The 13125-nt window shown below is 53.1% G+C and overlaps 1 protein-coding gene across 1 annotated transcript in view; it reads left to right on the plus strand.

The window, feature by feature from the left end:
• KRBA1 (KRAB-A domain containing 1) overlaps positions 1-9656 on the plus strand; it is a 28464-nt gene extending 18808 nt beyond the window's left edge. The window contains 4 exon segments of the mRNA XM_067747327.1: positions 675-779; positions 1210-1449; positions 1703-1792; positions 2971-9656. Coding sequence (XP_067603428.1) covers positions 675-779; positions 1210-1449; positions 1703-1792; positions 2971-3854 — 1319 coding nt within the window. The 3' untranslated portion in view covers positions 3855-9656.
• Positions 9657-13125: the final 3469 nt, after the last annotated feature.

A 13125-nucleotide genomic window follows, 5' to 3' on the forward strand; every position in this document is an offset into this window, starting at 1 on the left:
TATATTTTTTTTTAATATGTGTATATACTATATGCACATTACACACACTTAATAACATATGTACGTATATATACTGTTGTGTCGGTCCCAGTATATCGATAGTGAAGCTCTCAGCTAGGAACACCTGGGGCCCTCACCCCAGCTCATGTTACTCGTAGCGGGCCAGCCCCACACACTGGAGCCCCACTGGAGCCAGCGTTGTGTGCTGTAGGACGCACTTCGGCAGAAACCGTCAGGGAACTTGGAGGCACAGGATGTATTACTTGCAGGTCGTGGAGGTTACGTGGCACGCCCACCGGCAAGGTGCAGGGGAGAGAGCGTGCGCAGCCCTGACTGTGTTTTTATTAGGGTGGAGGGTAGGGTGTCTAGGGTTTGGCAGGTTCACTCTTTATTGGCTTATTTAAAGCATAAGCGTGGAATTGGGGCCCAAGAAGGGAGAAGTAGGGTCACTCAAGTGGTCACTGATCTAGGTCACCCAGATCTGGGGGCTGCCTGCTTCCTTACCTGGTTGTGTTGCCAGTAGCTTTGGCGGTAAACAGAAACAGTGTCACAAGTGAGATCCCTCCACCTGGGGAAATGAAGCAGTCGTCCCGTCAGGAAAGCTGGAAACGGCTGCCTGCTACTCCAGGCCTCCGCAGTTCTCAGTCGGAGCCTGACCCAGTGTTTGCTCCCAGCAGGAAAAGCAGAAGAGAAGGTGGGAGGCCGGTCCCATCCGCCCTGGAGAGAAGTGTGCTTGGAGAGCCCGGGCCTGCCTGGTCCCCTGGGCAGCGCCGGAGGAGGTAGGGATGGGTGGGGTGCAGGGTCGGGGAAGGGGGCTCCCCCACCCCCGCACTCAGGCCGGTGGCTCCGCCCACCGCTTGGCCTCTGCGCAAGCCCCGGCTGTACCCACATTCCTCACCGGCTGTGGGCCTGTCGGGAAACAGCAGAGGGGGCCAGGCGTGGACCCACAGGGCCTCCATCAGGTCTCCAGAGGGGCCTCACTGGGGGTGGGAACTGCAGGCATGGCGCTCTCCAGCCCCCACCTACTGGGAGAGCCAGAGGCATCATGCCGGAGCCGCAGAGGACTCCGGAAATAATCTGGGCCACCCTCGTCCTGTGTGCCCTGGTGCCCAGAGATGGGCATCCTAACGAGCCGAGTGTATCCCTCTTGCGTCTCGTTTAACCCGTATTTGAAAGTTGAAAGTTTGGTGGTTTTGGGTTTGTTTTTAGGTCGTGTCCAAGTATCCCCGGTCAGAGTGGCTCTGGGAAGACGATGTGTATCCACACCCCAAGGGCTCTGTGCTCTTCCTGCGGGGGCAGCTGTGGACCCTGCCTCTCAGCTGGAGAAAAGGTCGGGGTCTGGGCCCTGCCAGCCTCCTGGGTCAGCCTGTGGGCCCCTGTCCTGGAATCCGACGGCTGGTGAAGAGTCCAGGGGCCTGGGGCCCGGAGACAGAAGCCCAGGTGTTACAGGTGAGCTGGTGGCTTCCCCGCCCCCTCAAGTATCGGGAGCCCTGCAAGCACGGGGCTGGCGGGGCCTCAGCGTCTGCACGGCCACCCACCCTCTTTCCCCGCTGCTTAGCTCACTGTGGCGGGGTGGGCCAGCCAGACCCCTGGGCTCACAGCCTGGGAAAGGCGTTTTCATAACAGCCTTCCAGGCTCGTCTGGGTCACAGGCAGGAAGAGTCTCACGTTGAACTCACTTCGGCTTGCTTATTTCATTTCAGGGTTTTCCTCCAGAACTAGTGGGCTGTTTCATAAGAGTGTACAGACCCTTTTTAGAGGTAAAACAGACATTGAGACTTTCCCCAGAATAGGTGCGTCCAGGATCAAAGCTCGGGGTCTGAGGCGGCTTTAGAGGACAGAGCGGGGAACAGGCGCAGTAGTGAGCGGCCCGGCGGGGGCGTCCCCAGAGATGTGGCTCTGCGTCACCCGGCCCCGAGGAAGCTCTTCCCTACACCACGTCAGAGACCCGCCTCGGGAGGGCAGGGCTCGGCCCCTGGTCCGCTCTGGGCCGTGCACCCAGATCCTCACACTTGAAGCCTGCGGTGGGGGGGGCTCCGTCGTGTCGTGGGCTTGGCGCCCCTGCAGGTGCAGCTGCTCTATCGGGAGCGCTGAGCTGGCCTGAGGCCAGCAGCCCCGCTGCTGCGCGACGGGTAGAAGGGCGCGTAGGACAGCAGCACTATCGAGGGCCCTTAGCCGAGGTCCTTCCTGAAGCACGTGGCCGGGCATCGTTTGGGTCCTTGGGCTCCAGTCTCCGCTTTTTCTGTTTGAAGCTCTGGGGTCCTGAGAAGCGCAGGCCAGAGCCGGGCTGGGGACTCAGACGTGGCCGGAGAGCAGGTCTGTCCTGCAGCTCCGGGTGGTAACGGGGCTTCTTTATGGGTGGAGTGCATCGGGTGGAGACCAGTTCCAAGGGAACTTAGGGTGAAGGAGGAGGTGATTTTTTTTTTTTTTAAAGTAACTGAAGACTTAAAGTCCTATGTCTGTAACTTCTGAAGAGGGAGGGCAAAGGTCAGGAGGGAGTGGGGACGCTTGTGGTTTACTGGTGACCAGTAGCACTGGGTGCTGATACAGCTCCCTCGTCACCCCACTAGCAACACCTGGGACCCAGGCTGGACTGGCCCTCCTGGGCCCTCTCCAGATGCTGCCCACGGTCTTGGCCTCATACCATCTGCGGCTTCTCCAGGCCCTGCCCACTGACTCCCAAGGGCAGAGTTACTCGGGACATCAGTAGGGCCCAAAGGTGGCATAGAGAACCCACCTTTTCCTAGAAGATGGGAAGGCCACTGTCCTAAGCAAGCTTGGTTACCATGGAGACCCGGTCTGTGATTTAGCCTGCCTGTGACTCTGGGGAACAGCCATCCATAATTCCCCAGCCTGAGTCACTAGGATCCTACCCGTCTGAAGCCCGGCCTTAGCTGAAGGGACGGACCCTGGGGGGAGAGAAGGTCCTGAGTCTTCAAGGACCCTCACCCGCGTACCGCTCTGGTTTCAGCCGGGACCCACCCGAGGCCCCTTCCGGGAGATCCGCCTGGGCCTACCCCCGGAGCCGCCATCCCTGGGGCTTTGCCGCACGCCTCCCCACGGCCACCGTGCCCCTGCGCGAGTTCCTTGCAGCACGAGCTCCGCGGCCTCGGTGCCGCCCTCTCGGAGAAGCTGGATCGGCTGGCCGGGACCCTGGCCGGCCTGGCTCAGGAAGTGGCCGCCGTGAGAACCCAGGTGGATCGGCTGGGGCAGCGCCCGTGGGGCCCGGGGACGAAGGGCCTCCTCTGGGGCCCTCGCTGGACCGGTGGCCCTGCTCACAGACACCCGCCCTACTGGAGGCACAAGGGCCCCCGCAGGCCGAGACCGAAGATCTTGCGGGGCCAGGCGGAAGGCTGCAGGGCCGGCGACTCCTCAGGCCTGGCCAGCGGGAGGCCCCGCCTGGTGCCTCAGCTGCCCCCGGACGTGCCCCTGGCAGAGGCTTCTGGGCCCAGCTCCGGCCCTCTCTCCTCGGCATGCGGCAGCCCCGCTGTGCTGACCGCTTGTCACCCCCTCGGACTCCCGGAGAGCCACTGGAGCCCCCCACCCCCTTTGCTGCCTGCTGCCCCACCCCTCCAGGTGGCCGCCAGTGCAGGAGCAGAGCCTCGGGCTGCAGCAGCGGCACCGCCCAGGACCCTAAAGTGGCCCAAGGATCCAAGCAGCCTGTTGGCGGGGCTCCAGAGAGCCCTTGAGGGGGAGCTGTGGGGTGGGGAGCACAGGGACCCCGGGTGGGGGCCCCCTAGCCGCCGTCTTAATGGGTTGCATCCTTCCGAGGATGCCCCACCCCTGGCCTCTTCTGGAGGCCGGCCTCCGCCCTCGGCCCCCTGCAGCAGAACCTTCCCTGTGTCTGGACTGTGAGGGGGCCAGGGGTCTGCCCTTGGCCTGACCGCCCCAGACTTCAGGATGCCTGTTGCTCAGGGAGGTGCGTTCCCCAGCCACGCCTCTGGCTTTCTTGACTCAGGTTCGTTTAGATGTCGCTTCCCCTCCTGCCCTTCGTGCTGGAACTGCCAGCGCCGGCAGGGGGTGGTATGCGTACACGCGTGCGCACACCACGTTGCCGGGGCGCTGCGAGCCACTGCAGGGGCGCCACGCAGGAGAGCCCCTCTTCCCGCCTGCTGTCCTGACCTCAGCGCTGAGAAGCCATGGCTGCCCTCTTCCTGGCGGATGGGGGCTTAGCTTTCATTTGGGGCAGAACTCCACCCCTTGGTCTAAGCTGGATATACCTGTGGTGGATTCTAAAATTACTGACCCTGGTTGCTAATGAAAAGGCCCATGGCTCCTACAGAAAGGAGTCCAGAGGGGCCACACCAGCGCATGGCTGTTTGGTTGTCACCAGCACTGGGGACAAGCCTGCCCTCCCAAAGCCTCCAGAGAATCAGCAACCCCCTACCCCGCCCCCCGAGCCCCCTCCGCGGCTGGGAGAGGAATTCGCACACGACTCCCTGGGAAAGAGCAACACGTGTTGTCTTCCTGGGGCCGCAGTAACAGTACCACAGGCCGGGCGCCCTAAACAACACACACTTACATCCCCGCGGTTCTGGAGGCCAGATGTCCAAGGTTGAGGAGTTGGCTCCTTCTGAGGCTGTTCTAGGCCCCTCTCCGTGGCCGGTCGCTGACCGTCCTCATGTTCGCAGTGTGCTCTCCCTGAGCTCATGCCTCAAATGTCCCTTTCGTCTGAGGACACCATCCTCATGCCCTGACTAACATGATTACTTCTGTAAAGACCTTGCCTCCAGCTAAGATCACGTTCGGTGGTACTGGGGTTAGGACTCCAATATACGATCCGCGGGAGTCGTGCACACTCCAGCCCCTAACACACGTGAGGGGCTGAGCTAAACTTGGGTTCCTCGTGGGGGAAGAAAGCATGAGCGGGGTCACTAGGTCTGCTTTCCCGGCGGCCACCAGCCTGCCCTGGGCCCCGCCCCTCAGGTGGCACTTGGTGTAGCACGGGGAACGGCCTGCCTGTCGTCTGCCGCATTTCCCTCCCGAGGGTCAGATCTTCTCTCCTGATCTTTCCCCGCCTGAGTCCTTACTTGATCTGAGGAATCCTCGGGATGGTTGTGCACACGTCATCCGGGAAGGCCCTGTGGCGTGGTTAGCTGTGCTGTCAGGGAACCCGGGTGCGGCGCTGAGGCCCAGGCTGACTCGGGGCCAGAGCGGCTGTAGCCACGATGGGTGCTGAAGGGGGGCCTTGTGGCTGCTGTACCCAGTGCGCCCCTAAAATCAGGGTCTTTGGGGACACACGCCGGGCCTGGCCTGTGCTCCTTGCTGCCTCTGTGGAGGGAGCAGGCCACTCATGCCGACGGCAGTAGCCTGCAGACAGACCATGGGAAGGGGGTGTTAGAGCAGTTCCAGGACTAGTCCCAAGGTGACTGTCTCAGAAGCTAGTGTTCGTCAGATCATGTAAGTAGGATGTTTAAGAGACAGTCTTCACAGTTAGCCATACTTTTTTTTTTTTTTTTGCGGTACGCGGGCCTCTCACCGCTGTGGCCTCTCCCGTTGCGGAGCACAGGCTCCGGACGCGCAGGCTCAGCGGCCATGGCTCACGGGCCCAGACGCTCCGCGGCATGTGGGATCTTCCCCGGCCAGGGCACGAAGCCGTGTCCCCTGCATCGGCAGGCGGACTCGCAACCACTGCGCCAGTAGGGAAGCCTCCGGTTAGCCATACTGGATGGAGCATAAGGAACAGAAAAGTTCTAGGCTTTCCACTCAGGAAAATGAGTCCAGCTCGTTCCCAGGCTGTGCAGGAGCGACGCTGGGCCCGTTTCAGAGCCAGTAGTAAGGGTCTGGCGGCCTGGCGGGGAGAGGGGTCGGTGCGGGCGAGGGGCCCTGGCCTCGCGGAGGAGGCCTCCGCCCATCCGCCTGCCCATCACCCTGGGCGGCCTCCCCTCCGCGCGCCCTTCTCAGCGGGGGGACGGGGCGGGGCGCGCCGTCCTCCTCTGCGTGACGTTTGAAGGCTCGGTTTTGTGGGTTTTACAAATCAGCCTGCACGTCAACGCGCGAGGGAGCACGCGGGCCCAGAGGCCAGGAGGAGCGGTTGCTCCGGGCTGCGCGGGCCTCCTGCTGGCGCTGGCGGGGGAGCGCGCACGGCGGCGGCTGCGGCCCAGGCCGGGGGCTCCGGGTCCACCTGGACCCCGTAGGAAAGTGCAAGTCTTTTCTCAAGAATGTAGAAAACGAGTAATAAAATAAAGGGTGAGACACTCCTTGGTCTGCAGCCACATTCGTCCCCCAAGTCCACTGCCTGCCACGTGGACAAAACCCTTTATTAACTGAAAAGCCTCTAGAATCTGTGATTTGGTGAGCAATCTGTGTGCAGTGTAGGAGTTTGATCCTGTGTCCATCTCCAACTACTTCGTGAGGAAATGGGGTCACTCTGGTGGGAGAAACCGAGGGGCCTTTGGAACTCAGGAATTCCCGGGGTCTGGAGATGGGGGCAGAGAACCTTTGCTCCCACGGAGCTCCCTCTGGTCAGGGTTCCCGGCGGCCCACCTGCTCCGCCAGCCCGAGGCCGCTGTGAGGCAGGAAGGTGGGAAGGTCCCGTCTCAGCCTGTCGGCATCGGAGCGGGCCCCACACAGTCCAGCAGAAGGGGGGCCGCCGTGGAGGTGAAGGGGTGCGGGGTCCACAGTCCCTGCCTGAGACGCCCCACAACGTCACCGCTCTCTGCTGAAGGAGCTCGGCGCATGGGCAGACCAGGCTTGCTCTAGACCTTGTGTCCTTGTGTTTTAGATGTGGCCTCTGTAAACAGCCTACGGTTGGATTTTGTCCTTTAATCCAGCCTGACAAATTTGGTCCTTTACTCAGAGCCCTTAATCCATTTATGTGCAAAACGATTGCTGATACATTGAGATTTGAATATAGCATCTTATTTTGTGCGTACGTTTGTCTCACTTGGTGGTGGGGGGTTCCCGTCTTTCCTGCCACCTTTTGTACTGACAGTGTTGTGGGTTTTGTTATCAGTCATTCCATTTTCCCCTCAACCAGCCTCAACATTTAAAGAAATAAAAGGGAAGACATCCAAATTTACAGCTGTATTTGGGAAGTTTTAGCATAGTTTTTTTAAGAAATTGATAGGACAAATCAGGAAGGATATGGAAGATTTGAACGAGCCAATTAACAAAATTGGCCCGATTGATGAATCTAGAACACGGCACCACAGAACTACAGAATATTCATTCTTTTCAAGCACACACACAACCTTTACAAAAACGGACCCTATACTAAGCCCTAAGTGTAAACAAATTTGAAAGTATTCAAATTACACTGAATATGCTTCCTGACCATACTTAAGCTTTTAAGCTAGAAGCAAATAACAAGAAATGAGAAATTCATATACATATATATATATAAATAAAATAAGAACTGTGCTCCTAAGTAACCTGTGTGTCAATGAAGAAATCATAAGGAATATTTTGAACGGCACTATAAGAAAGTACGGCATATCAAAACTTGTAGGATACAGCTGAATCAGTACTGAGAAATGGGTGAGCGTGCAAAATAAAGAAAGGCTGAGAATTTACAAGGAGGTACAAATAGGACAGCAAAAGCCCCCGAAACATTAAGGCATGTAAACATAAGAGTAGAAATTACTGAAATAGCATACGCATAACAGATACAATCAAGAAAGCCAAAAATTGTGTTTTTCACAAACCTAACAAACTTGACCAGTTCGTGGTGTGATTCGTCACTGAAAAAAGAAGGCGGTGACACCCCTTCAGATGCTGCTACAGACCGTATGAAGATAAAAAGATACTTCAAACTTCGCCAAAAATTTGAAAACTCAGACAACTCCCACAAGAATACAACTTAGCGAAACAGACTCAAGAAGAAATAGAAAACCTGACTAGTCCCATGACATTGGAAAAATTGCATCGGTGGTCAAACATCTTCCCACAAAAGTACAGACCTGGAAGTCTTCTCTGATAAATTCTACCTCATTTAAGGAGAAGGTAATTTCACTAATACACAAAGTATTCCAAAGAACAGAAAAATATAGAATACTCTGACTCACTTGTGAGACTAGCATAACCCTGAAACCAAAACCTGAGAAGGACAGTACAAGAGAAGAAAGTCACAGGCTCATCTCCCAAAGTGTTCAAAGAAGCAAAAATCTTAAAGTATTGCCAAACAATGCAGCAGTTTATAAAAAGAAAAAAACATCGTGATTGAGTTGGTTTTATTGCAGAGATTCAGATGGTTTTAACATTTGGAAATCACTAGTGGTAACACGCCATCATAATAAAGGAGAAAGGTCATCTCAGTAGCTGCATAAAGATCATCTGATAAGAGCCAACATCCATAAATGCTCTAAGTAAACTGGGATGAGAAAGGACATCGCTTAATTTGATAAAGATTATCTACCAAAAAAAAAAAAGTCTTACGGTAAACGTAATACTTAATGATGACCTATTGAACAAGTAAAGGAGGCTGCCTTTCACACTGTAATTCAGCGCTGCAGTGGATGTCCCAGACAGAACAGTGAGCAAGGAAGATGCAGGTTTGATGATCAGAAAAGGAACACAGGAGTCATTACTCACAGGTGATATGACTATATATATAGACAGTTGAAAACATCTATAGATAACCTAGTAATGGGAGAGTTTATAAATGGCTAAAGGCCAATGTACCAGAGTAAGCAGTATTTGCATATACCAACAACGGCAGTTAGAAAAAAAATTGGGGGAGACTTCCCTGGTGGCACAGTGGATAAGACTCTGGGCTTCCAATGCAGGGGGCCCAGGTTCGATCCCTGGTCAGTGAACTAGATCCTACATGCTGCAACTAAGGAGCCCATGTGCTGCAACTAAAACCCGGTGTAACCAAATAAATACATAAATATTTTTTTAAAAAAGAAAACATTTTTATAGTAACAAAAATTCAAGTATCTAGGAACAAATCCAACAAAGATTTATATGAAGAAAACCATTGAGTACTTTTTATAAGTTCCTTCATTCCTCATTCCTCACAACAGTTTAGGTAGCTGTAAATACTATTATCTTTTTTTAAAAAATAAATTTATTTTATTTATTTATTTTTGGCTGCGTTGGGTCTTCGTTGCTGCGCGTGGGCTTTCTCTAGTTGCGGCGAGCGGGGGCTACTCTTTGTTGCGGTGCGCAGACTCCTCACTGCAGTGGCTTCTCTTGTTGCGGAGCACGGGCTCTAGGCGCGCGGGCTCAGTAGTTGTGGCGCATGGGCTCAGCTGCTCAGCGGCATGTGGAATCTTCCCGGACCAGGGCTCGAACCCGTGTCCCCTGCACTGGCAGGTGGATTCTTAACCACTGCGCCGCCAGGGAAGCCCCCATTATTTCATTCTTATTTTACAAATGAGAAAACTTGCTCGAGGTCACACAGCCACTAGGGGTCTGAGCTGTGCTGGGAGCTTGGGTAATCTGGCTTCAGAGCAAAGTGAGATCCTAAAACATGCAGAGCAAGAGCACAGTGAAAGCTGCACCTTCAAGTCTGAGGCAATTCAGGGAGGAAGAAAAAAGATTATCTTTAAAACTACTAACCGGAAACATTTATTTGTGCGTTATTTGTTGAATGCTCCCCACCCCCAAATCTAAGCTCTATGAATGAGGGCGGAGACGTGTTGTATTTCTGCACCAACACTGGGTCAGGGACATAGTAGGGGTTCGATAAACATGTATTGAATATCTGAACAACGCTTTTATTTGGATTTGAGACACCAGAGAGGGAGGGTATTGGAATGAATTCATTGAAATTTTCCAAGAGTTTATAGAACCCTTGGATTCTAATTGAAACCGTGAGCTAATACCATTGACACCTGGGGTTCAGCGCTGTGTTTCTGCTTCCCCACCCACCCCCCCCCCGTTAAGAGGCTGGTCACACATTATTACAGGAAAGAAGTTAGAAACATTCTATCGTAGTCCTGGAGCATCTGTGTCCACTGGGCTCAGACACTCCCTCCTCTCCACTCCCAATGTTGTAAATGCTTCTGGCTTGGCGGTGAGCTGGTCTTTAAGGTGACGAAGGACAAGACCCTAGAGAAGCAGACCTGGGCACACACTGGGGTCAGGTCGGGGCCCACTTGCACAGATTCTATTGGTCTGGAGTGAGGCCCGGCCCTGTGTCACCTATATATTGACTTTCAGGTGGTTGTGAGCAGAAAAGGAGGCTCTTCTTAGCCTGGGACGCCCCTCACCATCCATCACATTGCATAGAGACCACTTTCTCTGTCAAACCGAGGCAGAGTGGCTGCAGTTCTGAATTCCAGTTTAGGAGGCAATTGCTGGGCTTCCGTTCCAGGGCCTCGGCGCCACCTGCAGGGCAGGACAAGCAATTACAGATCAAAGCTGCAACCAGTGTGGTCCGAGGGCTGAAAGAAAGGCCGAGAAGCCATGAATAGGCCCCTTCTATTCCTAAACAATTTGAAGGACCCTCAAAGCTTCCACTGTGCAGCACCTGAGGTCATCCTGTGTGGGCGTCCTGGATGTGGGGTGAGCCCATGTCTTACTGTCGCCAGGTTTCTCTCCCTAGAGCAGAGCTTGGTGCTGCTGCCACCTTGCTGGGGGTGGGGAGTGGGGTCAGCATCCTTCAGAGACTCCCCATGGGCGGCAGAATCAGGTCCCTCAGCTTACCCCGGCGTCCAGAGCCTTCCACGGGCTGGCCTCGACTTAGCTGAACAATCTCATCACGTACTGACTTCTCTCACAGAACTTACACTTCAGCCCGGCTCCTTACGCATACCTGAGCCCAAACGTTCACACTCTTCCTCGCTGTTCCCCCCGCCAGAAATACCCTTTCTCAGTTTTCTCATTTTATTGGGCAAAGTCCATTCTATTAGCAAAGCCCAAAGTTGGTACCTCCACCACGTTTCCTGCAGCCAGAAGTGAGTCTATCCTAAGTGTTTCCATGTGACTATGTGGGTTGTTTCACATTATAGTTCTAATCACTGGACAATATTTCATGCAACGGAGGCACCATCGTTTATTTGGACGTATTTTCACTGTTCGGTGTTTGGCTTGCAGTGCCCACGGCTTTTCTCCTGTTTTGAAATCCCCTAAAATAGGATCACTGAATATGTATTTTAAGGCTCTGGACAGGGAAAATCGAATGGTTTCTGAAAGACATTTAGCATTAACAATACATATCTGTATGAATTTTACAAATATATATCATGTAGTGGAATTGATATGTTTCCTTTTAATTTGAAACCTACAGAAAACGTGAGAGAATGGTGCTACAGACAGCCAAGCACGCGTCCCCTAGGATTCACCAGTTGTTAATATTTAGCCATAGTTGCTTCACCTCTCTCTCGCCATATGTATAGACATTTTTTCTTTTTTGCTGAACCATTTGTAAGTATACTGCAGACATCATGGCATTCCTCTCTGAAATATTTCATCATATATATCCTAAGAGCAATCTCCTACATAATCATACTACTACAGCCCCCAAGAAATTTAACTTTGACATAATAACCTCATTGCATAATGCAGTCTACATTCAAATTTCCCCAATTGTCCCAATAATGATTTACAATTTATTTTTGTCCAAGATTCAACTAAATGTTATGCATTGCATTTGGCTGACACATCTCTCATCTCCTTTAATCTAGAACCGCCCCTACCCTTTTTTCTTCCATGACATTGACAATTCTTTTTTTTAATGAATGTACGTGATTTACAATGTTGTGTTAATTTCAGATGTACAGCAAAGTGATTCAGTTTTGTGTGTGTGTGTATATATATATATATATATACATTATATATATATATTTTTTCAGATTCTTTTCCATTATAGGTTGTTACAAGATATTGAATATAGTTTCCTGTGCTATGCAGTAGGTCCTTGTTGTTTATCTGTTTTATATATAGTAGTGTGTATCTGCTTATCCCAAACTCCTAATTTATCCCTCTCCCACCACTTCCCCTTTGGTAAGATTTCTATCTCTGTGAGTCTGTTTCTGTTTTGCAAATAAGTTCATTTGTATCATTTTTTTTTTTAGATACCACAAATAAGTGATATCATATGGTATTTGTCTTTCTCTCTCTGACTTCTCTTAGTATGATAATCTCTAGCTCCATCCATCTTGCTGCAAATGGTATCATTTCATTCTTTTTTATGGCTGAGTAATATTCCATTGTGTATATATACCCCATCTTCTTTATCCATTCATCTGTTGATGGACATTTCGGTTGCTTCCATGTCTTGGCTATTGTAAATAGTGCTGCTATGAACATAGGAAGTGCATGTATCTTTTTGAATTAGAGTTTTCTCCAGATATATGCCCAGGAGTGGGATTGCTGGATCCTATGGTAACTCTATTTTTAGTTTTTTAAGGACACTGACAGTTCTTAATATGTCAGAGCGGTTGTCCTGTACAACACCCCATTGTCTGGTTTGGACTCATTGTTTCTTATGACTGGATTCAGGTTCAAGGCTCTCATCAAGACAAGGGAATGCTGAGCGCCTCTCACTGCTTCACTGCGTCAGGCAGTTCAGGGTCCCCAGGTCCAGGGAAAACATGAGGGAAGGAGAGGCGTCTGCCAGGAACTATGATTTCCAGCCTGCACAGCGCACCTCGCTCATGGCTGAGGGGACGTGGGACATCGAGTCTCCTCCCTGACCCTGGGGAAAGGGATGGAAATCCAAGCAGAGGGGCCGGTGAGGATTCCATAGCCTTTGTCCAAGTCCCTGCCCCCAGGAAGGGAGAGAGGGGACAGCCTGGGGAGAGGGGCCTCAAGCGGCCCCAGGGGTGAGGTGGCCATGGACCACTGCAGAGTTGGCGATGGCTTGGCTACTGGTCCTCATGCTGCTGACCCCACCGGGCCCCGTCAGCATCCTCAGCTGTGTGGGGTGAGCTGGGCGAGCGGCAGCCTCTGTGTCCACAGCCAGCGCAGTGGCAGGAAGGGAGCCTCAGCCGCCCCCTCCGGCGCTCTCCCGCGTGCAAGTCAGGTGACCTACTGTTTACCCACGGCTGACACTTGGTGAGCTCGTCCCTCAGCGCCCACGTGGTGCCCAGCACAGGCGAAGTGCCCGGGGCTTGTTAGGTGTGACCACTCAGAGGGCCTCCCCTTGAGACTGGAAAAGGGAAATTTTAGACAAAATAAAAGAACTCTCCCTGCAGTGGAAGGTGGGGTTTAGACTCAATGTTCTCTGCTATCTTAG

The sequence above is a fragment of the Pseudorca crassidens genome, chromosome 8, assembly GCF_039906515.1.
Source record: "Pseudorca crassidens isolate mPseCra1 chromosome 8, mPseCra1.hap1, whole genome shotgun sequence".
Taxonomy (NCBI): Eukaryota; Metazoa; Chordata; class Mammalia; order Artiodactyla; family Delphinidae; genus Pseudorca; species Pseudorca crassidens.